At 39.8% G+C, this 26408-nt stretch overlaps 1 protein-coding gene across 3 annotated transcripts in view; it reads right to left on the bottom strand.

Annotated features, from left to right (window-relative positions):
• ANKRD28 (ankyrin repeat domain 28) overlaps positions 1 to 26408 on the bottom strand; it is a 139500-nt gene that overhangs the window by 3428 nt on the left and 109664 nt on the right. For all 3 annotated transcript variants that reach the window (XM_084858448.1, XM_084858447.1, XM_084858446.1), the window contains 19 exons: positions 25898 to 26110; positions 24317 to 24395; positions 22898 to 23012; positions 22178 to 22260; positions 20355 to 20418; positions 19265 to 19333; positions 16217 to 16357; positions 13084 to 13195; positions 12407 to 12433; positions 11393 to 11467; positions 10942 to 11143; positions 9904 to 9991; positions 7411 to 7528; positions 6114 to 6333; positions 5330 to 5417; positions 5152 to 5235; positions 3789 to 3934; positions 3164 to 3246; positions 2421 to 2503 (listed from right to left, as the gene is read on the bottom strand). In XM_084858448.1, coding sequence (XP_084714574.1) covers positions 2421 to 2503; positions 3164 to 3246; positions 3789 to 3934; positions 5152 to 5235; positions 5330 to 5417; positions 6114 to 6333; positions 7411 to 7528; positions 9904 to 9991; positions 10942 to 11143; positions 11393 to 11467; positions 12407 to 12433; positions 13084 to 13195; positions 16217 to 16357; positions 19265 to 19333; positions 20355 to 20418; positions 22178 to 22260; positions 22898 to 23012; positions 24317 to 24395; positions 25898 to 26110 — 2090 coding nt within the window. The remainder of the gene's footprint in view (positions 1 to 2420; positions 2504 to 3163; positions 3247 to 3788; positions 3935 to 5151; positions 5236 to 5329; positions 5418 to 6113; positions 6334 to 7410; positions 7529 to 9903; positions 9992 to 10941; positions 11144 to 11392; positions 11468 to 12406; positions 12434 to 13083; positions 13196 to 16216; positions 16358 to 19264; positions 19334 to 20354; positions 20419 to 22177; positions 22261 to 22897; positions 23013 to 24316; positions 24396 to 25897; positions 26111 to 26408) is intronic.

The following is a 26408-nucleotide window of genomic DNA, read 5'->3' as shown; positions in this document are numbered from 1 at the left end:
CCTAAGCTTAATTTATGCTCGAAGCTAACATGAATCAGATTATAGCCACATTATAGCAATGCATTCTTTTTCTGAAATTTGCCTTAAGCTGGTACAATTACAATATCCCTGTCCAAAAACTTGTAAATTCATGCTGCTGGTTAGAATCATAGAATAGTAGGGTTGGAAGGGGCCTACAAGACCATCAAGTCCAACCCCCTGCTCAGTGCAGGAATCCAAGTCACAGCATCCCTGACAGATGGCTGTCCAGCCTCATCTTGAATGCCTCCAGTGTGGGAGAGTCCACTACCTCCATAGGTCATTGGTTCCATTGTCATTTTGCTCTAACAGTCAGGAATTTTTTCTTGATGTTCAACCAGAACCTGGCTTCCTGTACCTTGAACCCATTATTCCATGTCCTGCATTCTGGGATGATGGAGAAGAGATCCTGGCCTTCCTTGCTGTGACAACCTTTCAAGTACTTGAAGAGAGCTATCATATCTCCCCTCCGTCTTCTCTTCTCAAGGCTAAACATGCCTAGTTCTTTCAGTCTCTCTTCATAGGGCTTTGTTTCCAGTCCCCTGATCATCTTTGTTGCCCTCCTCCTCTGACCCTCTCCAGCTTGTCTTCATCCTTCTTAAAGTGAGGTGCCCAGAAGTGGACACAGTACTCCAGATGAGGCCTAATCAGTGCTGAGTAGAGTGGAACTAGTACCTCACAGGATTTGGAAGCTATGCTTCTATTAACGCAGCTCAAAATAACATTTGCCATTTTTGCAGCCACATCACATTGTTGGCTCATATACAGCTTGTGATTGACAACAATTCCAAGATCCTTCTCGCTTGTAGTGTTGTTGAGCCACGTATCCCCCATCTTGTAACTGTGCATTTGGTTTCTTTTTTCTAGGTGCAGAACTTGGCATTTATCCCTATTAAATGTCATTCGGTTGTTTTCTGCCCAGCGCTCCAGTCTATCCAGATTACTTTGAATTGTGTTTCTGTCTTCCAAGGTATTAGCTATCCCGCCCAATTTTGTGTCATCTGCAAATCTGATCAGCGTTCCTTGCACCTCCTCCTCCAAGTCATTAATACAAATGTTGAAGAGCACTGGGCCCAGGACTGAGCCCTGCGGTACCCCACTCATTATGTCTCCTCAGTTTGGGAAGATCCCATTGATAAGCACTCTTTTGAGTCCGAATCTGTAGCCAACTGTGGATCCACCTGACTGTTGTTTCATCTTGCCCACTTTGAGCTAGTTTGCTCATCAGGATATAATGGGGCACTTTGTCGAAAGCTTTGCTTAAGTCGAGGTATATTATGTCCAGAGCATTCCCACAGTCCACAAGGGATGTTATTTGATAAAAAAATGAGATCAGATTCGTCTGGCAGTATTTGTTCTTGACAAATCCCATGTTGGCTTCGAGGTTTAATGTTAACATTTTTGTTCTGGATTATCCTTTGCCCAACAGTTTGTCCCAAGCTACTGCTAATAAATGACAGATTCAGCCCTTACGTAATGCCAACAGAACTTTTTCTTTCCTAATAAATGAAGGAACATACTCCTACAAGAATTAGTATGCTTTCTCTTTTACAACCAAGTAAATGAGCACATGTATAATAGAGAAAAACCCTGGCAAAATAGAAATAGTTTTTCTCATACAACTGGCTTGTATGTAACACTAAGCCATAGTTTAGCATTGAGCCTCAGGATTACGTGCTTCCCACCCCTCCCACCCCACCCCACCCCACCCCACCCCACCCCACCATGGCCTTGAAGAGGAGTTTGGAAGCGTTTGATTAACCACAGCTGGTTGTGTTGCTAAAATCTGATGAACCATGGTTATTCTTAACTATGGTTTGTCAAAAACAAACAAACCCCAAAACTTCAAACCATTGACCTGGTTCGTACAACATGACAGCCCATTGTGTCATAATTACCCGCAGGGCCTGTTACGTCATATGCCTGCAGGCACCCCAGCTTACTCTGTCATGGGAACCCAGGCAGCAGGAGTTGTTTGAGGGTTAGACAAACCTCAAATAACCCATGGCTTGTTTTACGATTATTTGAGGGTTGTCTAACCCTCAAACAACCCATGCCATCTGGGTTCCCATGGCACGAGAAGGCATGGCAAGCCGAGCACCTTGCAAAAATCCCCCCACAGGTAAATTAACCCATGATGGGCTGTTGTGTCATGTAAACAGGCCCACTCATTATGAAGCTGGCTTGTTTCAACAAACCATAGTTATGATTAACCAGCTCATGGTTTGGATGATAAATTATATGATTAATCTAGAACAGAAGTAGAGGCTTCTGATCTCACAGCCATACTGGAGGAGGAGGGCAAACAGCATGTGAACCCAAGATTCACCGTAGCTCATTCTTGTAATACTAAACCATGGTTTGGTGTTATGTGAAAACTCTCCCATATAGCCTCTACTTACGTCTGCAATGCTGCATTGGTTGCATTGATGAGATTTCTATCTGTAATCTTCTCCAGTATTAACAAGGCACTAGTTTCATGACCCTAAAATAAAAAGGGGCGTGACTATTTTATTCTTCCTCTTTAAAAAAGTACCTATTGTATGATTTGGCAGATTTGGCATGAATTCTTGAAACAATCCATGTAAGTTGTCTCTAGACATGTAAGCAATAGATTATCTGCAATTTCCAGATGGTGTTTTAATTAGCACTATGAACCAGTATGGTCCACTGGATATTTTACTAGAATTGGACAGAGCAGACTCAAGGTATTTGGGAATTATAGATGGGGCAAAGCCTGTGCCTTTTACATCAGAGGCTGTATTCCTCTTTGTATCAACTGCTGCCTCTTTCCCTTTGAGAACTGTGTCGCCCGCTTTTCAACCTCTGTACTCCCAGAAGGTCCAGTGTCTGAGAAAAATGCCCAGTAAATGGGTGGTCTTGAGTAGAGTTCAAACCCCTGGTCAATCATGGAAAACACACTAGTTGGCCTTAAATCCATAACTTGTCTCACAATGTAGTTATAACTATGAATTAAGTAAGAACGGTAAAGAATTTTCCCCTCCCCATGCATTCATAGGAGATATTTCTTTCCTATTGCAGTTCAAGTGGTACATTGCCACTGCTGCTCTTGAGTGGAGAAATGATAATGAAAACAAGAGCAGCAATAAATCCCAAAAGCCTCAAACTGGAAAATGATATATACCTTGCTGCAAGCCAAATGCAGTGCTGTGTTTTTACACTTATCTTGCAAAGTCAGATCAGCTTTAGCACTGCTAACCAACACCTCTGAAAGAAATAAAGTCTTACATTAACTGAAAAGTTGCATTTCTAAATAGGCACTTTAGTTATATTATATACACTTGTTTTTATAGTCATCAAGAGACAAACTTATCATCCTCATGGTTGTCCGCAACTTTGAAGCACAAGTAGACCTGAAAGGTTTCCCACAGTCTATGAACCTTCAGTAAAATTACCTACTGCCCCATTGTTCATCATCCTATCCTTTAAGCTTCCTGAAAGGTAGCAAATGTTTCTTAACCTCAGTTTGACCTACACAGGGGCTTATCCTGTAAGTGAAATTATGAAGCTGCTATGGCTCTCTCTTTAAGACACTCTATGTGCATCAGGATTTATAATTTTGAATCCAATCTGTTCATTAAAATTAATCAAATATTAACAAAAATAGCTTAGTTGATATTTTTTATTTCTGAGATCTCTTTGGCTCTACTTATATAAAACCCTTTGTGATTCTAATGCAGCTTTTTACAGTAGCATATTTACAGATAATTAGTAATGAAAATGGGAGATACACAGAATTTTGTTTTTACCAACTGTATTTGTTTGTCCATTTTCTGCAGCCATCATTAGAGGGGTCTTCCCAGAAGAATCTACAGAATTGACTTGTGCATTATGGCTGAGCAAAAGCTGTAAGCACTCTACATGATCTGTAAAGGCTGCTGCATGAAGAGGAGTTCTGAGAAGGGAAAAAGACCACATGTTGTAGATGTGAGGGCTAACAACTGATGAAGTCCTAAAATGAGGCATGATTTTTCTTAAAACTATAGCCTGTGTAATAGTTTTGAAAAATGCTTAAAGTTAAATATTACAATTTGTGAATCTGAAAGTGTCTAAAAAAAACCAGTATAGGGTTTTCCTTACAGGGTCCCAGCCACCGATGCCTCTTCCAAGATACTCCATTTCCCCCACACCCCTTTCTCTCTACACCCTTTCCCCATATTCTCTCTCTCAACAATCAATCAGCATTCTGTGCCAATTGAGCACACTCAGTCTGCACTGGCCTGTTTTTTGGAGGTTCCTCCCTAGAGTTTTTTTCTTAGATTTTTTTTTTTTGTACTTTTGCAACCTTTGGGTTCCTCCAAGCCTGCTGATATCTCCCTGCTCTAAATGGATGATGACATTTTGGTAACAGAAGGATCCACACTTGGAGAATGAGTTTGCTGTATATAGAATGGAAATGAGGATGACAGATGGTCCCTTGCATCAGGCCAAGGGTAGTAGTTCAAGTAGGTTCTTGATTATTTTGTGCATCCCATATTTTGTTAAGTAGAGTTTAGACATTCCACTGAATCTAACCCTGCAGATGGCAACCATGGCACAGAGTTTCCTTTGCCAATTACACCCAATTTATCAGCTATAGGTGTGAACATTTTTATGATGTTTAGCTAATAGTCAAGCTTTTGTACAATTATATATCCATGCTTATGAACTGATTACAGCAGCGAGCCTCATGCACAGCTATCATTTAAAACTGTTTGGAAACTTTGCTGGTGCACACTGTAACAGCCTGACTGTTAACTGGCATAAGACTGTGAGAACAAACAAGGTATATTAAAGCAGCTACCCTGGCTACCTATTATCTTCTAGGCACAAATCGAGTAGCTAGTTTTGACTGGCAGACCCTCAAAAGGCCTGGAAATTAAATATTTTAGCTGGCAGCAATCCCTTCTCTGCTGCTGCGATCCTCAGCAAAGGCCCTGCTATATGGGCCACTTTTGTTCTATATTCAAACAACCATTGTACAGGGCAATGTATGGCTTCTTGGCTATGGCTTCCCTGTCATTTGTACTGAAACATGATTGCAACCTGCCTTGGTTTTCTATTAAGACAATCAGGATTAGTGAAGAAATTAGTGAAGAATATTTTTATTTAATACAATATTTCCAACCTTACCTTGCTTTTGCATCTGTGGAATTTACAATACTAGAACCCAGTGTATCAATTAGCATTTCAGCAGCACCTTCGTTATCATTTATCCTATCAAAAATGTAAAAGGCAATTAGCTCCAAAATAAGTAAACTTTGTTAAAAGCTGTAATGAAATCTACTGGAACCATGTAGAAATTGCTTACACAGCACAATGCAACGGACTGAAAGAATTTCCTTCCATTTTCTGGAAAACTTCCTGCTCCAAAAGAAGTTCCACACAACTGTCATGACCTAAAAGATGTTAAATGTCAGATAGCAAACACAAAATAATGCAAGTAAGAAGTTTTCATTACCAAGCAGTAAGTGTAGCTGTAATTCTCTATAATCTATTTCCTATAATGGAAGTACTTATTTGGAACTGAGAAACATTTTTGCATCCTCCTGACAATCAGGTAGAGCATATATTGTGCAGGCAGCCATGATGCTGTTACAAAGCTGTTATAATAGTTATGGGGCGAAACCAAGAGGGTGTAAAAGGGGACGTTCAATTAATTTGACCCTATATTAATTGAAATTTTGAATGGGATGTGTCCTTCATGCTTGTTCACATTGTACATGGACTCTAACATCTATTTACCCTTTTCTTGTTTTTGTTGAAAAATTTGCTACCACAGACCCATAGTCTGGCTTGGCAATCGGTTGCTTCCCACAGGGTCTGTGACCAGTTAGCTGCAAACCTTCTAAGATTCTTTTGCAGATGTAAAATTGCTACAGTAGTGGCCAACAGGTAACAGAATGCCTCTGGCAAGAAGTCTTTTGTAGCTGCCCTGTTGCATTTTAGGATTTTATTACTTTGTTAACTTCTCTGATCTATAGTGACTACAATTTTGAGAATGGTGGGAGTTTGGAAGTTCAGCTGAGAGTCTATGCCAGCCTAGTTTTTCCCCCTTCTAGAATATTTCTCAGAAATAACACTGCTTTACTTACCATTGTAACATGCCCAGTGCAATGATGTGTATCCATGATTGTCTGATAAGGCAGGTACTGCATCCGCAGATGCCACCGACTGTAAGAGTGCTCCTAATACCCCAATATGTCCACATGCAGCTGACAAATGTATAGGTGTTCGTCCTCTGCAATCTCGTAGGGTGGACTTTGCACCATGCTGAAGCAGTGCTTCTACACACTCCTCATGTCCAGTAACTGCCTGGAGAAATGTAACACATAGAGCATACATTGTGCCGGCAGTGAAATGTATACATCACAAGAAAATCAAGAAGTTTCTCTTCTCAACTAAGTATATGACCCCTCAATTGCTTCACTAAAATAGTAGCCCTGTTAGCATTTACTTTAATAAATGGGCAAAGTTAAGACATATGTGTATAGAAAGGCACATGGGGTCTACTATGCATATAGGCTACAAAAGCTACAAAGAGCCGATTGTGCATGCACTTGCCAAAGAGTGGGGAGCCTCTGGATCTCATTTAGCTATTTCTCCCACCACCCCCACTCCCCACCAGCACCACCTAGAAACCTGGCTGCCCACTCCACTTTAAAATCATGATGGATGACAACAAAGAGGGCCTGGAAGAACAAAAGCCAGAGGAGGTCCCTACCTCTGACATAGCAACTGTGGTTAAAAGATGGGGTGTGTGAAGTTGCATGCACGTCACTGGTGAAAGATGAGGGAATATCCCAGGGAAATGGAGGAAAGGCTGAAAACCAGAATGAAGAAGGTAGTGGAAGGGGATAAGGAATCAAGATAAATATAAAAGATCTCCAGGGACAGAGCTTTGGGGTGTTATTGTGGAGCGGGGGGGGGGGGGGGAATGAGAAGCAAGACTGAAATTTGCCTTTTTAAAATTATTCTTTATGTATTGCAAACTCTAAAAGGTAGGATATAAATAAATACAGTGGTCTGGATCCAGACTATTTCAATGAAAACTACATCCTATTGATTTTGGTGGGGCCAAGTGTGACCTGGTTCACACAATATCCCCAAAATTAACAAGTCACGGTGGCTTGTTAACCACACTGTGCATGCTGGCCTGATTTGCTTGTATGGCATACTGTGTTGTCCAAAGCCAGTGAGAGTGGGTTGCTGCCATGTTTAACACACCACCCAAGATCCTTGGGCTGTTTAACTGCCTGGCAATCATGTGAACTGGCCCTTTGTCTGGATCCAACCCAATGTTTCTGTAATCTTTGGAACTCCAGCAATGCTACCTATTGAAGCAAAAAGTGGAGGTTTGGGTTGGGAGGACACGTCAGTTGTCTCTCTTACCCCTCTATGCAATGCTGTTCTTCCCCATTTATCTTTGGCATCTACATTTGCTCCTTTGTTAAGCAGTGAATAGACACAATCTGTGTGCCCATTTAGAACAGACAACATCAGAGGAGTCCTGGAAGAGAAGGAGACTAAATAAGAATGCATACATTTCACATTAACAATCTCACAAACCTGCTCACATAGCAAAGTTGAGAAGAGCAAGGTTAACAACCCCTAGTTTGAGTCATTCCTTGCCATACCCCCAACAGTCCTGCTACACATACTAATGGAAATAAGAGAACCATCCTTCTTAGAAGAAACAGACTATGTAAGCAGAATAAAGAAGCATAGTTACCATATGGTTATGATGTATCTTACAGAGTGACATGACATCATAGCTGTCCACATAAAATTTATACAATGCCCCAACTCTATGGTTCCTATTTTCAGAATGATTTGCAAGTCTTTCTAGTAACAATTTCATGGGTTTAAAATACTGAAAGCTTTGCTGATGATTCAGTATTGATTTCCAGGATACCAACAAGCTTACAAACCCAGTTAGAGGCATTCCTGCAATACTACATATCTTATCTTTTGAAAACAAACATAATAAAAATCAAGAAAACATGGCCTATAGAAATACTAAGAAGAAATGATAACGGAAGCGATAAAAATATAATTATTTATATTCTTTATATGAGTCTGTCTTTCAGGTTTTAATTTACTACAAACAGAAAATGGACAACATTTCAGCAGTGTAATGAAAAAAGCCTTAGCGAAGTTTTGGCACTCCTGTAAGAGCAGCGACTACAGCAGCAATTAAAATATATACAGCAAGTACACAGGCCACACTGATTTATGGAACAGATTCACGGGTGGGCATACAGAAGTATATACACGAAGTGTTAATATACAGAACATTCCTTTGAAGTTGTTAAGACATACAAACCTTTATCTCACCAGTAATAGTCTAAGTACCGACTGGCACCAGAACACAACTGAAGGTCATTAATTACGAGTTAAAAATAAAGACCTATCTACCCAACAGATGGCCAAAAGGTTTTAGCTAGACACAAATATATTTAAAAAGATATTTAATGATAAATACATCTACAATTTATCATATAACGCTGCAATTATGTGTTAACTGCTTTTGAACAGTGTCTTGGTGTGATTCTGTACCAATTTAGGCTGCAACTGTATACACATTTACCTGTAAGCCCCATTGAACTCATGAGAACTTACTTCTGAGTAGACATGTATCAGATTGCACTGTAAAGGTCAGAAAATGGAGGTTAATAAAAAGCTTATTCATTTGACTATGCAATGTAATGTGAGGGAACCCATTGTGATCTGTACCTTTTCTCAAAGTTCTTAAATAATTACTCAGAATAATTTATTTATTTAGTATTCAAAGTAGCTGTTAAAAAGAAATGGTGACCTGCTCACATTTATTTGGATAAAAATGAAGTGGCTGACAGAACAAAACAATTTTTATAAATAAGTAATGGACATGGATAAGTAATCTTCTATGTAATGGAAGAGTGGGTATTGTTGCAGAGGAAGCAGTAGCTTTATATTAGGCTGCTTTCCTTTTAAAAGGAACATGTAAATGTTCATATGGTAAAACATATCCTTTGCCAACATTTTTAAAAATTTGTCAATACAAGGATAAGCTGCACAGCCCACAAGGTGTAGGAACATGGTTAGGGGAAAGGTGACAGTGTCTCAGAAATGCCAAGAGGACCCACATACACACATCTATCGGAGTAGCAATGGTTCCACTGCTCTATGGGAGGTTTCCAGTTTTAGAAGACACTTCTTAAAACACTATGAAAACCTAACAAAAATGTGTGTATTGCATACAAAAGGAGGAGAACAACAGGAGTTTGAGATTTCTGAACATGTATTATTGGTACAAGCCCTAGAAGTATGATAATAATAAGAAAAAATGATTTGGCTATAAAAACAAATACTTATTACCTGTGTTAAATTCAACTGAAATGTTTCCTCTGTGAGTTGGATCCAGATATGCACAGTGTAGTTCCACTGGCACTGGAGAAAGTGCCCCCTGCACCGATTCCCACATTGTTCTGGTGCTAGGGGACCCTCCAGGACAGTGTGGGAAGTGGTGCTGGGGACTGAAGGGAAATGAAAGAAAATTGCCACCCCATCTACTTCCTGCAGTGGAAAGCCTCTGCTGGATCTCAGTTCTCTCTGTGAATGAAAGGAGTCCTTCCGTTCACAGAAGGGCAAGTCTGGATCCAACCCATAGTATTCAGTGGAAAATACTATCAGACAAATGTCGGCCTGCACTTTAAAAACAATCAAAATTTAATACTTTTAGAGGATTTTGAATGATGTTTTGAACTACATGCCTTTCAAGTATTTTTATTACTTGGTAAAACCCACGAACAGTGAGATAGGACACACATCAGACTAGCCTACTGCCAGCCTAGCTTCAGCTGGCTCATTTCAAGAGACAAAACCAAAATGTTTGAAACGTACTGTCCATTTCCATCTTGAATATCTACAGCATTCTGTGGTTCAGCATTTCCTATCAACAACCGCAAGCATTCTGAATGACCATTTGTAGCTGTAAAATATTAACAAAACATCAACATGATCATAATTGGTTAAGTACAATATAAATGTTCTAAAACAACTCAGAGGATAAGATAGGTCAACACCTGCTTTTCAGAACTTTACTAAGTGGGCTGCCATTTTAGGCTAGGAAAATAATGACAGACTACCTATTAACTTCATCTTGCTAGTGCAGAGCCACTGTTTAGATCAATACATTAAAGAAGATCACAAAATCTATTTGTATACATTCAGTGTTCTGTATGCTGGGTAACCCAAAAGCCTGTATGCATACACTTCTACTTTAAAAAAAGAAGAAGCTCTCAAGTCAGTGTACAGTTACAAAACAATACGGTCCAATAAACCCAAATTAAAATAACCAGAATAAGATTAATCAATGCAATCAATTAAAAGCAACTGCCAAACTGTCAGCCCCAAAGCAGCAGCAGAACCAGATCTGCCCTATATAATTTTGTTCTATTTACTACATATTTAAAGCATATTTATGTACTTCTTTATATCCCACCTTTTTTCATCTCGCAGCCAAAAAGGCTGCCAGAACATCTCATGTAAATCAATAAACGAGACAGGACTTGCCCGTGGGCTTACAATCTAATCAACATGACACAAAAGGAAAAAGAGATGGGGAGAACAGAGGAAAAACACATACTCAGGCAAAAATACTTCAAGTGAAATAGTAGTTCTTATAATAACCAGCTGGAACGGAAACAGTTCAGGAAAAGGAGGAGCTCAACAAATCTGATTTTTCAGCAGAGGTGTTATGATGGCCCTTGTTCCCATCTTTCCCTCTGCTGTAGCTTGATAGAATGGCTGCTGCCAGGTGACTGCTGAGAGAGTGGCCAGATCGAGCCAGTCTTTCAGCAGAGCTGATGGAATTGTCTTGCTTCCTATCTCCCTTTGCGAAATCCTCTCTACTATGATATAAACACTAAAAAGGTTTACCTGCAGCATGTATTGGTGTTCTCTTTACAACATAGTCTTTCACCAAGATAGACGCTCCCTGATTAATTAGTACATCCACACATTCAACATGTCCCTTAAAAGCTGCAAGATCCAAAGGTGTTCTTCCGTTATTATTCCGGACGTCAAGATCCAACAAAGACTGTACTAATACTTCCAGAGCTTGATGGTGTCCGTGATAGGCCTGAAAAATAAAAAATAAAACGTCAGATGGAAATAATATAACATTTATCATTTTAAAAAACCTGATTTGAAGCCAAAATTTACATTTTACAAAGATATCAAATGTAGCTCAAGTATTATTAGCAAATGTAAATAACTGACCTTTAAGTGAACTCAATTCATGAGTCAAAGCTATGTTAAATCACCCAGAAAAATGTGTTTGCACTTTAACATAGGCCAATAATCAATATTTGGTGAAGTGCATACTTACAGCTAAGTGCAATGGACTAATTGGTGCTCTATTGTCTGAATCATTCAGCATGTCAGTTCCTGATGTTTCCATTAGCTAAACAAAAACAAAAAACCTTGATAGTACAATAAATGGTTTTTAACATACATACGTCAGTAAGGTGTGATTGTACTATCCTGCCTTCTTTAACAAATGAGAAGTAACAAGATATGGAATTAATTTTTAAAATACAAAAATATTCGTTAAGCAATTGCATGAAAAAACCTGAGCTTACATTTATCCTTTTCATATTTTGCCTGACAAACAATAAATATATTAGCCTTATACAGTAGTTCAAAAAGAGGTTAAAACCAACACATCCTGGGAGAGAGTGCTTCAGCCATGTCCGTCTTCCTTGGAGAGCCTCCTTTCTCCATGGGGGCTCTCCATGCATTTGAGAATGCTGGAAAATCAGGGTTCTCAATAGCGTGGAGAGCCCCCATGGATAGGAGGCTCTTCCCTTCAGTCACCTCCCAAAGTAGAGGGCAATGAATGCATGGAGGGAGAAGGGCAGGGCTGGAGTGTTCCTTCCCCTCACATGTTGATTTTAACCTCTTTTTGAACAACTGAATAGGGCTACTGAAAACACTTGATGTCAATTGAATTAAAAATAAATTCAGCTAAACATGTTTATTATCAGGAAAAGAATGGGCAAGAAATGGAAGCATATGAGGACAGTAGTTGTTAATACATCAAGAGCCAAGAAAAGTGAGCTAACTGAAAAATTAGCAATAATTTCAGATTTCTCTAAGTAGTTTGGCCTTGCGCCAATAGGAATACCGTTGACAATATTAAAGGAATCTGAATTTTTCTAGTGTTTTTTTTTTAAATTAGTAGAGGCATATATATTATATGGAGTCATTATGTTGTTTAATCAAGTATCTGCTAGTATAGATACTGAAATGTCTAACAGGAAAATACTTTTAATATTAACAGGCTATAAGGTTTCTGAATATTTGTAATAAATATTGTCATAGCAAAAGCTGTTGTACTTACAACATCTAGAGGTGTTTCACTGGCAATCTGCAATGAAACCCATCTGAAGTTAAATGTTGCTATAATGTGAACATTTAAACACTAATAAAAATTACACTGTTTTGCATTTTTATTTTTCTTCAGAAAACACACAATTCTCAACTTAAATTATATACAGCAGCCATTGTAATTCAAATACGTACATATCTTGGCAGATATGTTTCACCCAATTATTTCATGCAAGATCAGCAGCTGCTCTGCATAAGCAACAAACCTGGGATACATCTATACCCTCAGTGTAGTTAAAGGCAACATTCCAACTGACTTTAGTTGAACTAGACTTCACGTTGAGTCCTGGCCAAAGAGCAACACTCATTCTGTAGGCCCAAGAAATTGTGGGCTTTTGTTTTTTGAACAGCATACCACATGGCAAATCCATTTTTAAACTGTTCTAAAGCAGTTTGTGATACAGAAAAAAGTCAAAAATCCCATGGGTATGCCCAAGTCCTCAGGCACAACTAAAGTAGCTTTTAAATCTTAAGTCTCCATAATAAACTGCTAACTGCTTTAATATTTTAATGAATACTACCATTTTTCTTTTGTGTTTTAAAATAACAGTCTTACATGTACTTTCTAACATAAAGATTCATTTCAATCATTACTTATTGCTAAACATCCTTTATACTAATCTCTCTTACCAATTCAAGGCATAAGCGATGTCCATAAGCAGCAGAATAATGAACCGCATTATATCCTTGTTTGTCTCGAATCCCTGGATTTGCATCATTTCGTAATAAATATTCCAGGCACCTATACAAAATAAATTGCATTTTTTAATCGTTAATCAATGAGGGAATAGATTGAAACCTGAAACCAGTCCCTTTTGGGTAGTATCCGAAAGGGGTTGTGCGTGTGTGCATCTGTGCACACGCAGCCCCTACCATGTGTGGCTGCAATATAGCACTTCTGGGGGCAAGCCCCAATGCATGCAAAAACGCTGGTTTCTGTAAGAGGCAGGTTGAGCCCCCTCCAGAAACCAGTGTTTTCATGTGCGTCGGGACTTGACCCCAGAAGCACTCTTATCAGGGCTGTGCATGGACCAGGGTTGGTGAGGCCTGGCCTATTGGATACTACCCTTTGAGTCTTCTCACCACACACAGACAACTGGACCATCAAAGCTGACAGTATCATCCACATGTTGGATTCTGTTATGGTACATCATCTAATGCTAGACTCATACATAGAGCACACTCTCCTTCTCTGTAGGAGAGGGGATGTGTGGAAGCATGCTTTCACATACATATTTTTGTTTATTAAACTTATATTGCCTTGATTTGCAAGGACACAAAATAGGCATATACTGTAATACTCTTGCTAGACTAACCAAATGCCATTGGAAGGTTAGTTTTTACATAAAACATGTGGTATTTATAAATTGCATACTCTACTCAAAGCTCCTTTCCCCCCAAAAGCAAATGTACATGTTTTAAAGATAATACTAGCTATATCAAAAACAATTTGTCTAGAAATTTAAAACAATTGCTATTGTATCACTTTCTATTTATCATGCTTAAGTTTTCCAACCTATTTTACTAAAATACAGGAGCAGGGTAGTGTAGTTACTTTTAAAATCACAACCGAATTTTGATGTTAACAGAACACACCAATATTTAGACAATTCAGAAGAACTGACTGCTACTGAACAAAGTAGTGTTCCAAAGATTCCAGAGTTGGAAGTACTTTTAAATCTCCAAAATATTGTTTTCAGAAATCATGCCTTTGTCCACAAAATATGTGGACATTTCAGTGCTAACTAGGTCATCACATTACAAAATATAGGGCTGGTCCGCACATCAAAATAAACTACACTAAAAACAAGCCATGGTGGGTTGGTTCATCACTCACTAAGCCATTCTGCTGCTGACAGACGATCAGGCACTCACCGGCTTGCAATGGTTTGGTCCCCCTTTGTCCTCCTGCCTCCTCCCCGGGGCCTTTGCAGCACAACTTGTCTATACTCCTGTTGTGATGAGATCCTCCCCCCCCCTTGTAAAATACCTGTGTTGACATATATATGCCATATCTTGAGGGGTGGGTGGGTGTTACCTTACTTTTTAGGATGAGGTGCTTTCTTTCTTTAACACTTCAAAAAAGCCTCCTTGGCTTTCTTTGCAGCCTGCTCTTCTTCCTAGCACAGCTGTATGTGTATGTGTGATTGACTTACTTCTGGGTAAGCATGCCCGCTCCCAATTTGGGACCATGGCAATTTGGGAGAGGGGATTTAAGTTTTTAAAGAAGAAAAAAGTAAGACTTTGTGTGTGTGTGTGTGTGTGTGTGTCCCACACACAGGGTGGGACTTCAGCATAAAAACAGGAGGAGGGAAAGCTTAAATCCCCCCTCCCAAATCGGGGCAGGGGGGCACACACTTACCTAGAGGTAAATCACATATAGATATGCTAACTCAGCTCACAAGGGGATAAAGCTGGTTGCTCTCAAATGAAACGCCGAGCTGGAGGAGGAGGGAGCTGGGGGCGGAGAGCACTGCAAGGAGCAATCAGGTTTTTCACTGTTCTTGCAGGCAGGCTCTGTAGCCCTTCCCTACAAAACATGTACAAGCCACTCTGTTGGGTTCGGATGTCACGACAAGCCATCCTAACAACCCAACAACAAGCCATAGGTTCCCAGGATGGCTTGTGTGGGGTTAACAAACCATGCTGAGGAAACCATGCCGGGTTCTGATGTCATGATAAGCCACCATGAAACAAACAAGGGTGACAGCCCACCATGGTTCACATGTCATGTGAACCAGGTCTTAGTCTAGTGTTCGGATTGCAATGAAGGAACTTGCAGTGCAATCCAAGGCATATTTACTTGGATGTAAATCCCATTATGGTTAATGGGGCTTATTTCCAGGTAAATATGGCTAGGATTGTGTTGTAGATATGAGGAGTTACTGAAAATAGGACTGTGTCCTATGTTTACCTGCCAGAAAGTGCTTCTAGAATTATTCCTCTGGACGTATACATCTAAGAAATATAAACAGCAGAACTGGTAATCTGCATAGATTTTTTTCAGGAAGAATTCTGTAGCTAAAAGGACAGAAATATTAAGTGGGTAAACCTTTGTTCCCACCCTGCATGTCATTATATTCACGGCTCTGCCTCTTATTAGCTGGGAGCAAGAAATTACGTAACCTCAGAATAACTGCACTGGGGAGAAAACGACTTCCCCCTTCAACCATTTCGTATGTCCATCTATGGTACGATGTCCTGAGACTATGAATTCCTCTCTCTTAGTATATTACTTTTTACAATGAAGGTGTTAACAAAAATAGTTAAGTTAATATTGCAATAACAATTTCCTCTTAATCAGGAAATATTTTATGTTTATGTAAAAACAGAAAATGAACATTGTAAATGTTAATAAAGTTGATTTTCTGCCATGCCCTTATTTCACTGTATTACATTAACAGAATTTTCTAATACCAATTCCTCTTCCATGCGTCACAGCCATCATTTACATGGTTGTTGAGAACAGTAATTCTACTGTAAGTATATCTTGATCCTTTCTAACAACAACCCTCTATTTTTTCCTCCTAATGTGATACATTATATCAAGGAATATCGCTTTGCTGTCTAGGAGAAAAACAGTTTAAAAACAGTATATGATCAATTGGATTACTCTATGGAAACAATATTTGGGGTTTTGAACACTGTCAATCATACACCTGTCTACTCAGAAGTAAGTTCCATACAGTTCAAATGAGTTTACTCTCAGATAAGTGGGTATAGGACTGCAGCCTAAGATTTCTAAAAGCAGTGCCATACTTACTTTCCATCAGTGTCTGATGCAGCTGCATAGTGCAGTGGTATACAACCCCTTTCGTCAAGGTCATTTACGCTAGCTCCGGAACCCACAAGGGCAAACAGGCACTGGTAATTGCAATTTGCTGCAGCGTAATGGAGTGGAGTTCTATGGCATATTTAAAAAAAAATAGAAGATGGGAACATAGTAACAAAACTACCTCTAATACAGAAACAGCCACTGTAAAACCATTTAGACTTCCAACATTTCTTTTTTGCAAGCATTTTACCCGAGGAGCAATTTAATGACATATTTGCTTGATTGTGATTAGTATAACATTACTGTATCCTGGTATCATATCCCTCACAAGCACCGTAAATAAATTGTTTAAAAATAAGATTATGGCAGAAAATATGAGTGCCTCACCAAAATGTAAGATGACGTTGTATACTTTTAGTTGGTTAGAATAATCTTTTTCCCTATGTAGCAGGGATGAGCAACATGCAAACCAACTGAATCCCCCCTTCCTACTTTTGCCCCCCCCCCGGTCTCTTCTCCTTTCGCCATCACCGAATTTGCCACTGAAATCATGGTGGCCAAAACTGTGGTAATTTTCCATTGAAAAGGCGCATGGGTTATGCACACCTTGTTTACAACTAAAATTACACTTCTGGGAGGCTTCCAAGGTATATCCCCTGGTGCGTTCAGTGAGACAATATGCCCGCCCAATCCCTGGAAGTTGTCCACCCTTACTATATACAGTGGAGATGTGAGTTTGCATCTTCCAACCACACCCTCACCTGTCCTTCATCCAGGCCCAATGAACATATCCACACGTAGCATAGTGACTACATGCATTAAATCCAACATACTTAAGCCTAGATAGCACAGTAGAATCTCATACTGAGTGTAGGATGCTGACCATACAATTCGGTTCTACATGCCTTAGATTTCACATGCATAGCCGCCATGCAAACATTTGTCAAGGCATGTTTGGCGGGTCCAGTAGCACAATAGGCACAACCAGTGGGTGGGGCAAAAGTGTGATTTCACTTTCCCACTTTGCACAGGGAGAAGATAGTTTGTACGAATACACATAATGAGTTAATTTGCCAGGAACTGATCTTTGAGGGAGTGACAGAAGCCAGCTAGTAAACTAAAGAATATAGGCAAGGCACATCTGATATAATCTAACTCTTCCCAATGAGTAATCAAGGATGCAGACCAGACCTTGTTTCACCTAAGGGGAAAACAGAACTGCCTACATCTGAATTTAGTGCAGGGAGGGGAGAACCACCCAGCTGAACCAAGTGGCTGGCTCAGATAAGGGAGTCAATCTGAACCTAAGATAGAGAGGTTGCTTACCTGGAACTGTAGCTCTTGGAGTGTTCATCTGGGCATTCATACATATGGGCTCTGCACCTGCTTGGAGATTCATTAGGGAAACTTCTAAAGCTGAGCAGCGTTTTAGCAGGAACCCCTCCCACACTGCCCTACTGTACATACTCCAGCAGGTTCCCACCTTTCCCCTCAGTTCCGGTACAGATGGAGGGGGGACAGGACTTTGGGCTGCAGAAGCAATCCCTGCAGTGCTCGTCTATGGAGCCAATGCCTCAAGGGCCTGTTGCCAAAGGATCGCCTTCAGCCAGTCTGTGCTATTCTTGCGCACCTGCTTGGAGAGAGACTGGCAATGATGGCAAGTCTCTACTATGTGGGACTCACCCAAACAAATCAGGCAGTGAGTGGCTGTCCAATGAAGACACTTTACTGCCACAAGCAGAAAATTTTCTGAAGCTGGACTTTTGGGCCATAGGCTACTGAGACACCACCATCCCTGATGGAATGTGCTCTCTCTCTCTCTCTCTCTCTCTAATAAAGATGAAGGACACACAAAAATAAAAAAATAGGAAAAAAACAGCAAAAAGCTGTAAGGAAAAAATGCTCAGCACTGACCGAAATAGAAGAAGCTGCCAATGAAGTAACTGGTAAGGCAGTTGAAAAGGAACTGAGGGCAAAGGCAGGAACCCACCGGAGTATATACAGTAGGACGGTGGAGGAGGGGTTCCCACCAAAACGCTGCTTGGCTTTAGAAGTTTCCCGAATGAGTCTCCGCACAGGCACAGAGCCCATATGTGTGATGCACAGAGACCAAAAAAAAATGTACCTGATGCATATATTGACAAACTTTAGTTCAGAATCTGAATTCATCACAAAAAGAATCCAAACAGAATATGTATTTTAGGGTAAAGTAGGATGCACTCTGGAATGCTGTCTCTCTCCTCTCAAACGGGGGGGGGGGGGGCGTGTGATATTAGGGATCGCAGTGTTAATTTCAGGAGTAGTTTTGATCAATTAAAGCTTGAAATCACAAATTCATCAATAAGGCCAAGACTGAAAGACACATAAGAAGTAATCCATTTCTTCACCATTGTAGATAACCCTGCCTGCCTTTTAAATGCAAAGAGGCAGTTGGATCCAATGCTGACATTTGTCATTCCACTGACAGAAACAGTAATCCCCACCCCCACCCCAATCTCATGCACCATCAAAATCTGTTCCAAAGGGTTGGGTAACCTTCTGGAGCAGATTTCAGGGTCTCACAGAAGGCTGCAGGAGGGATGAGAGAGGGAGAAAGTCCCACTGCGCTGGTGTGACATTGGATTAACACATTTGTTGGTAAATAGTTACAACAAGGATGAAATTGGGACCTGAAGTTGATTACTGGCAAAATGCCAGAAGTGTTATTCTAACAAAACTTACACTGAAGATTTATCAGTGTGCCATAGTAAATGTTAGCCTTTTCCAATAAAGGATCAAAATAACTTTGACATTTAGCACTTGGCTGGTCTTGAAATTTACCAGTACATGTCAGAATACTTGGATATATTCCAGTAGCCTACCTAACTGTTAATTACCAGCAAGAGTCAATTTACTGACCATAAGCAGATCTACAGTATTAAATGAAGCCAGAAGGAAATAAATGACAAAGGCCTTTAATTGTTTTTCACACTCGACAATGATGCTATGCAATTATTTAATGAATCTTACACATTCAGAAAGAGCTTCATGTTTTACCTTCCAAATTTGTCTTTCTTATTGAAGTCTGCACCTGTGTTGAGCAGCAGATTTAGGCACTCCAAATTCCTGAAAATGGAATTAGATACTGATAGCTAATTATATATTTTAAAGAATGACATGTCCTATTCCACGTATTAGAAGTGCTTCATAAATACTATGTAATACTTTACCAAATTATAGTACCACAACAGATTAAACTGGTATCCTTGTTAACCTATACCTTTTAGAATATGTTTCCTTAATCAGACTTCTTTAATAGCATTTTCATACAGTATCAGCCTACACACACACATACACACACGGAGTATATATTATTTACTGTTACAATACTACGTGTTTAAATATTTTGAAAAGTGTCTCTTCATTAACTCCAAGATTTCAAGCATTATATATGAAATTAAATGTGAATTATCTACCGGGGGGGGGGGGGGGATTTCTCCAATATCCTAGATTTCCCTTACACAGTTATAACTCTTTATTTGCTTGTGTTACTTTTCTGTATGTGTGCGTTAAGTTTATTGTTATGTCTTCATTTTATTTAGTTTTAAGAATTACACAAGTCATACAAATCCTCTAAGAGAGCAATCGTATGGCTGCTAGTCAGCGGCTGGACAGCCACAGGATAGGACAGTTCCTGGGAACCGACCTTGGAGCCCGTTGGAGCCCACGCTCTGAGGTCAGTTCCCAGAGAACCCACCCCCACCCCCTCCCGCACCGTCTCGTAGGCAGCACGGAGCGGTGAAAACAGGGCATTCCTGGGGGTGGGCCAGTCGGAAATGCCGGTACGACATCCTATGTGTCGTCCGGCCACCACTTCCCGCGCTCCGAGGTCCCACTGCTAGACAGGCAAAATCGGCTGTCTAGCCATGAAAGCAGGGCAGGGGGTAAATAACTGACCTTTAAGTTAACTCAGATCTGCTCCTCACCACTCCTCCCACCCTGCACTGGATGGGTGGTCGCCCCTGGGGTCAAAGGCGATGGTTGATCCACATAGGATTGCTCCCTCTGAGAGCAAACTTTATGCTGTTACTGAAGATCCTCTCAAATCCTAAATTTAAAAAGCCGCTGAAACTGTAAAGATACATACCCTCCAGCTGCAGCTGCATGAAGGCAGGTCCTACCAAAATCATCTGGAGTATCTATGTCAAAGCCTACAAAAGAAGTATTTTGTGAAACCATCTATAAAATGGACCTCCACCATCCAGCCTTGCAGAACATGCTATGAAGGAAACTTCCTTATGAAGTGACTGAAGCATGGGTTACCACTTCTAGAAAACAAAACCCAAAAGTATGTTCATTTAATGTTCTGTTAATATATGAAAAAGAAGCATGGTGATGGACCATTTCACTGTAGTGTTAAACTACGTTTTAGTGTTATTTGCACAAGCCTGGGGCTCATACGCTTCCCTCTCCCCTCTCTTCCTCTGGCACAGCTGAGAGTTTGCAAGCTTTTGCTTTTAAACTAAACTTCCTGTTACATCCAAACCTGGAGGAAATGGTGGTTAATTTATCCTATGGTTAGTTCAAACAAGCCAGGATCAAACTGCTGGTTATGATCCTGGCTTGTTCAGCAACCATAGCTTCTTCACATAACCACAGTTTCCCCTGTGTTTGGATGTAACGAGCTGTGGTTAGTGGGAAAACTAGAAGCAGATACTTCAGTGTTCTCTTGCAGATGCACCCAAGGGAGCAGGGGGAGTGAGTGAGCCCAAGGTTCATTTATGTAACAGAAACCATAGTTTAACATTATGTCTGAATTGACCACCTGTGGTTTGTTTACTTACTTATTTATTTTATATACCCCCTTTTTCCTCTTGCAAGGAACCCAAGGCAACTTACATTATCTTCCTCCTCTCCATTTTATCCTCACAACAACCCTGTGAAGTAGGTTGGGCTGAGAGTCTGTGATTGGTCCAAAGTCACCCAGTGAGCTACCATGGCTGAGTAGGGACTAGAGCCCAGATATCCTGGCTCCCAGTCCAACTGTCCTGCCCTACCTAGAGGAGGATGCATCTGAGGAAGAAGGGGAGGCGGAGAGCCAGAACAGTGGGCCCCAGCTGGAGCTCAACGAGGAACAGGAGGCCTTGGCTGATGGTCCTCCTCTGGAAACATTGCAGGAGCAGCTGGGCCCCTCTCGAGCAGTTCCTGAATTTCCCCAAGTGCTGGAAGCTGACTCTGGGGGGGATCCATCCCTCTGAACGGTGAAGAATCAGTCACGTACAGCAAAATAACAAACGGAAGTCACAGCGTGGGGGCCTCCTGTTCCTCACTGAGCTCCAGCTGGGGCCCACTGTGCTGGCTCTCCCCCTCCTCTTCTTCCTCAGATGAATCCTCCTCCAGGAAGGGCATGACACCAACACTCTCACCACTACACCATGCTGGCTCTCTGGTTCTTAGGGTTGAAGTCACAGAGCTTGTATAACTTTGTTATTTCTTTTGGTGTGCTCTTTGTTTTGGTGCTTACCTTTGAGGGTCACTTTGCTCCTCTTATTGGCTGAGTCCATCCTCCAAATGGCAAGTTTCAGAGGTTCAAACAAGTACAATTAAGCTGGTATCATGCCTACATAGTTGCTGCTATTCTTCCTCTTGGTACTGGCCTACCATAGAAAATTATATGGGTCTAGGACCTATTTGCTTGGCTCTAACTAATTTAGAATGAGCAAATTCTGAAATGATCAAGAATTCAAAGCTCCCACTGCAGAACCAACTGAAGATTACCACAAATTGGAGTCTAGTGTACAAGGAACAATTTTTATCATACAAAGACAGATTTGCCAATAGATGTAAAGACTAAAAATTAAGGAATACTTTTTCATTGAGATTGCACTGACAACCCCCAAGTTCTATTCTATAATATGTCAACAATCAAAGGTTTATAGGAAAGGAGTAAAGTAATTTTGAAGAGCCTACCTGATGAAAGCAGCTTTCTGCAGCAGTCTGAAAATCCACTTAATGCTGCCAAATGGAGAGGAAACATTCCATGTATACCCCGCCTAAGATACACCATAATCAGACATCATAGTCTCATTACAAGAGAAGTAATCCAAGATATTATGCCAAATTCCATGTATATAAAAGTTAGAAAAATGAAAGGAAGTCATCTAACATATTTGAATGTAACTCTTCAATCCAAATACAGTGCATTCTTTCAAAATGACATCTAGTTAAAATTTGAGCCTTATCTGTATTTACTGTAGAAATAGAGAAGATTTCTGCTTTATTTACAGGGATATTATATTAAGTTGCGTAGACAGCAACATGTGTTGAAAAAGGTTTGAATTTTATATACTTATGTAAGTCCTTGTAAATTGTTATGTAAACAATCCTCCTTTACAATGTAATGTTCCACAATGTATGGATTATTTGTATACTCATAAGAATTTACATGGGCAGGTTTACTGGCCTTCTACTGGGAATACAGTATATTGGATAAAGTTCTATATATTGCTCATGTTCTAAAATGAACAGTGTACTACTACCACTATCTGTTACTGTTTCACTAATCCATTAGTATCTCATTAGCCTTAACACATTTTGTCTGTCTCTCCCTCTCTCACACTCATACACACAACCCTCCCCGTTGATATACATTTCATTTTGACATAATTCAAGACATTAAGCATTGCTTACTTTGCAGTGTCAGCACCACTTGTAATTAATGTGTTGATGAGCAGCTCATGTCCATATCTGGCTGCTATGTGCAAAGGTGTATTTCCTTTCTTATCTTCACAGTCTATTTCAGCTCCTAGAAATTAAATGTAAAATAGACTGTAACCATATAAGCACGTGTGTATTTAGTGGCATAAAGACTACTAACAAATTCACATTTTAGGGGGAAATTCAAATGGTCAAATTGAGTCTAAGTGTCTGAACATCACCAGATGTAACCAACAGCCACTTCCCATGTTGAAAAGAAGAAGCTAACAGGATGCACAAATGACATGTGCTATTTTCCCCCCTGCTTCTATGTCATGTGGATAATGGATCTCAAAGATATCATTTATGGCAAGAATCTGATGGCTTCCAGCGGTCACAGATTTCACTATATTAGAGATTAGCAAATCTTGCTTCCCATATATGAAAGCCAGAGCCATTTCACTTATTATTTGCATCATAGAGAGCAGCTCTATGATTTTTTAAAAATGAACACAAATGTCTTAGTTTATGGTAATTCCTTTGATTCATGGCCATAAGAACATCAGAACATAACGTAAGAGCTATGATGGATCAGACCAAGGATCCATCTAGTCCAACATTCTGTTCACACAGTGGCCAACCAGCTGCCCATGGGAAACCTACAAGCAGGACATGAGTGCAACAGCACCCTCCCACCCATGTTCCCCAACAACTGGTGTACATAAGCTTACTGCCTCTGATACTAGAGGTAGCACAAAGCCATCAGGACTAGTAGCCATGGATAGCCTTCTCCTCCAGGAATTTGTCTAACTCCCCTTTATAGCCATCCAACTTGATGGTCATCATGGTAGTTTCAGAATTCCAGAGAAAGGTACTCTGAAAGCAGAATTATCAGTCAAAAGAAAGAACTGCAGGCTACTAGCATGTTCAAGCCACACAAACAGTGGGAAAGGGCACCAGGCTGCCCTCGGAAAAGATTGACTGGCTTAACAAAGACATGGGAAAATCTGTAAAGAAGCTCCTGCCTCCCCAGGAAGGATTTTGCTCACCAATTATGAGGACTTGTGGCACTGAATTAATAAAGTGTATATCAGAGCTTAGTGTTAGAATGTAAAATTATATGACTAACCTAAAGGCAAAAGTCCTGTGTAAACTACAACAGAACATAGACTACTAGGGTGTTGGAGCATATTAGAATTACAGTTATCTGAGTAAGAGAAAAAGTATAGATTTAGTAATCTGAAGATTCCAGAACTGTTATCTTGATAATCTGAAATTGCCATACTTTAGGACACAATACAAAGAAGTTAACAAAACTTACACCCAAAAAATAACTAAATCATTCAACATTGTTCTGTATATTATTACAGTGACAAAATCATCATTAATATTTCAATATTTTTCTTCTTTTACCATTCTGGATGATGGTTTGCGATCTTGAAAATCTTCCATGAATGGCTGTCATATGCAATGGTGTTTTCCCATCTTTACTCTGGGGAGAAAAAAGTCAACCCATGGCTACCAAGTCCATTGACAAGTTTAGATAGAGAATTTTGGTTAAAATTACTTTCCTGCAAAATTGTGCTGGTAGTGGCAGGTCAAAAGAATGCTGTAGGCTTTTCAAGACTTTATCGGGCTTGCTGCACTAGCCTCTAGAGTGCTGGAGCATAATGGAATTACAGGCGGTCATAATTACAGCTGCACATGACAACACAGTGAGGCACAGTCAGAACTATGACTTTGGGACACTTGTGGTCTACAACAATGACAGCACAAATGCCTTAACTCCTAGCACCATAGCAGTTAAAACAAGGTTTCCACGCATACCTTATATGAATCTGCTACAAACATTAGATAACAGAAAACCATAAGCAATTCATTACAAACCACAAGTAAATCTTGATGCACTATTCCATTCCGGAGGATGTTGTATATTTGAGACATAAGCATTCCTCCATAAACATATCCTATAAGTAGGTCAACCTTAATGCACAAGGTAATTTCAAATTTGCTTAACAGCTACAAAGCATTTATAATCTGTAGCCATCACTAGCTATGCAAACATGAACAGAAAGTTCAGAAAAAAAAGTTTTCATACATTTAATGCCAGTCAATGTGATTATAATAATAATTTGTGTTTTTCTATATTTTTTAAATATATTTTATTTTTTGTTTTAGCATTTTAAATTGTAAACCACCTTGAGGGCACTGGCAGGAAGGCAGTATATAAATGCAATTAATTAAGTAAATTAAGAAACAGGCAATCATCCTGTTTCAATATTAAAGATTAATGTATTCTCCTCTTCGCTATACATTATATTCCTCCCCATCTGAGAAAATGGTGAATGGGATTAGGTGCTACCTACGGGACAAAGTGATGGCAAGATGTATTGCCCAGACATGGTTAATCAATATACTGCTAAGATGAAACCATTCATTTATCAGAGAAAAAACCAATTTAACTTCAAAAATTATTGCACTGTGAATTATTTTTTCTTTATTTGAGCAATGTTCTCTCTCTCACCCACATTTTTAAAGTATTCAGATTTGTGAACATATTTTTTACCACTTCCAGCTACCTCATCAGTCAGAAGCCTTTTGTATCGTCCAACTTTCCTTTTAGTCTCTTTTGTGTCATTCAGCAGAGTGGTTCCCAAACCATTTGGATGAAGGAGAGTTAAAATCTCTCACAGACCATCTGCACATCCAGTTTTCATGGTGTACCATAATTTCACTGAAAATGCTATGGGCAACCTGATGCCATAAATCAAGCAGGGTGACTCATTACAACCTCCTTTACTAACAATGGGCCATAAAAAGAAGTCTGGGAACCAATGAACCAGTATAATCCCGAGAGCTCTCCTACCTTATCCCACAATAAAATGCACTAAGGCATATATTTGCTGAATATTAAAAGTGTTTCTATCACTTTTAGGGTTAGATGTTAATACGTATCGTGACAGCATTTAAAATTCACCTTTCAGTTCATTTTACCTTCATATTCACATCTGCGCCATTACAAACCAGAAGTTCTAAACATAATGCTCCATGGGTAGATGCAGCAGCAAAGTGTAAAGGTGTAAATCCCTTCTCATTCATTTGATTTACATTAGCACCACAGTCTATTAGTTCATTTACTACAACATCTTGTCCATTGAAACAAGCAACATGAAGAGGTGTATTCCCATATGCATTTGGTTCATTCATCTGTTGGGGGAAAAATATCATGAGTCTAAAGAACTTCTAAACAATCCTTATACTGCTTTAAGTCCATTCCAATCAGAATTTATATTCAGAAAATTTTATGACTCACAGTATTTGTTAAACAAATGAATAAATGACATTTATTCATTGAATCTGAATCCCAACAGTTGAGTCAAGTTGCTCAGGAGATGGGCCTGCATGCAGATGGTCACAAGTTTAATTCCAGTTAAAAGGATGTGTTTCACAGGACTAAAAGGCTCCTGCCTGTCAAAGCAGACTATGCTGGAGTAGATAGACTGTC

This window comes from Heloderma suspectum, chromosome 5, assembly GCF_057233095.1.
Source record: "Heloderma suspectum isolate Gila_16-S chromosome 5, 16-S_ref, whole genome shotgun sequence".
NCBI lineage: Eukaryota > Metazoa > Chordata > Lepidosauria > Squamata > Helodermatidae > Heloderma > Heloderma suspectum.
This window is presented reverse-complemented; position numbering and strand designations above follow the sequence as displayed.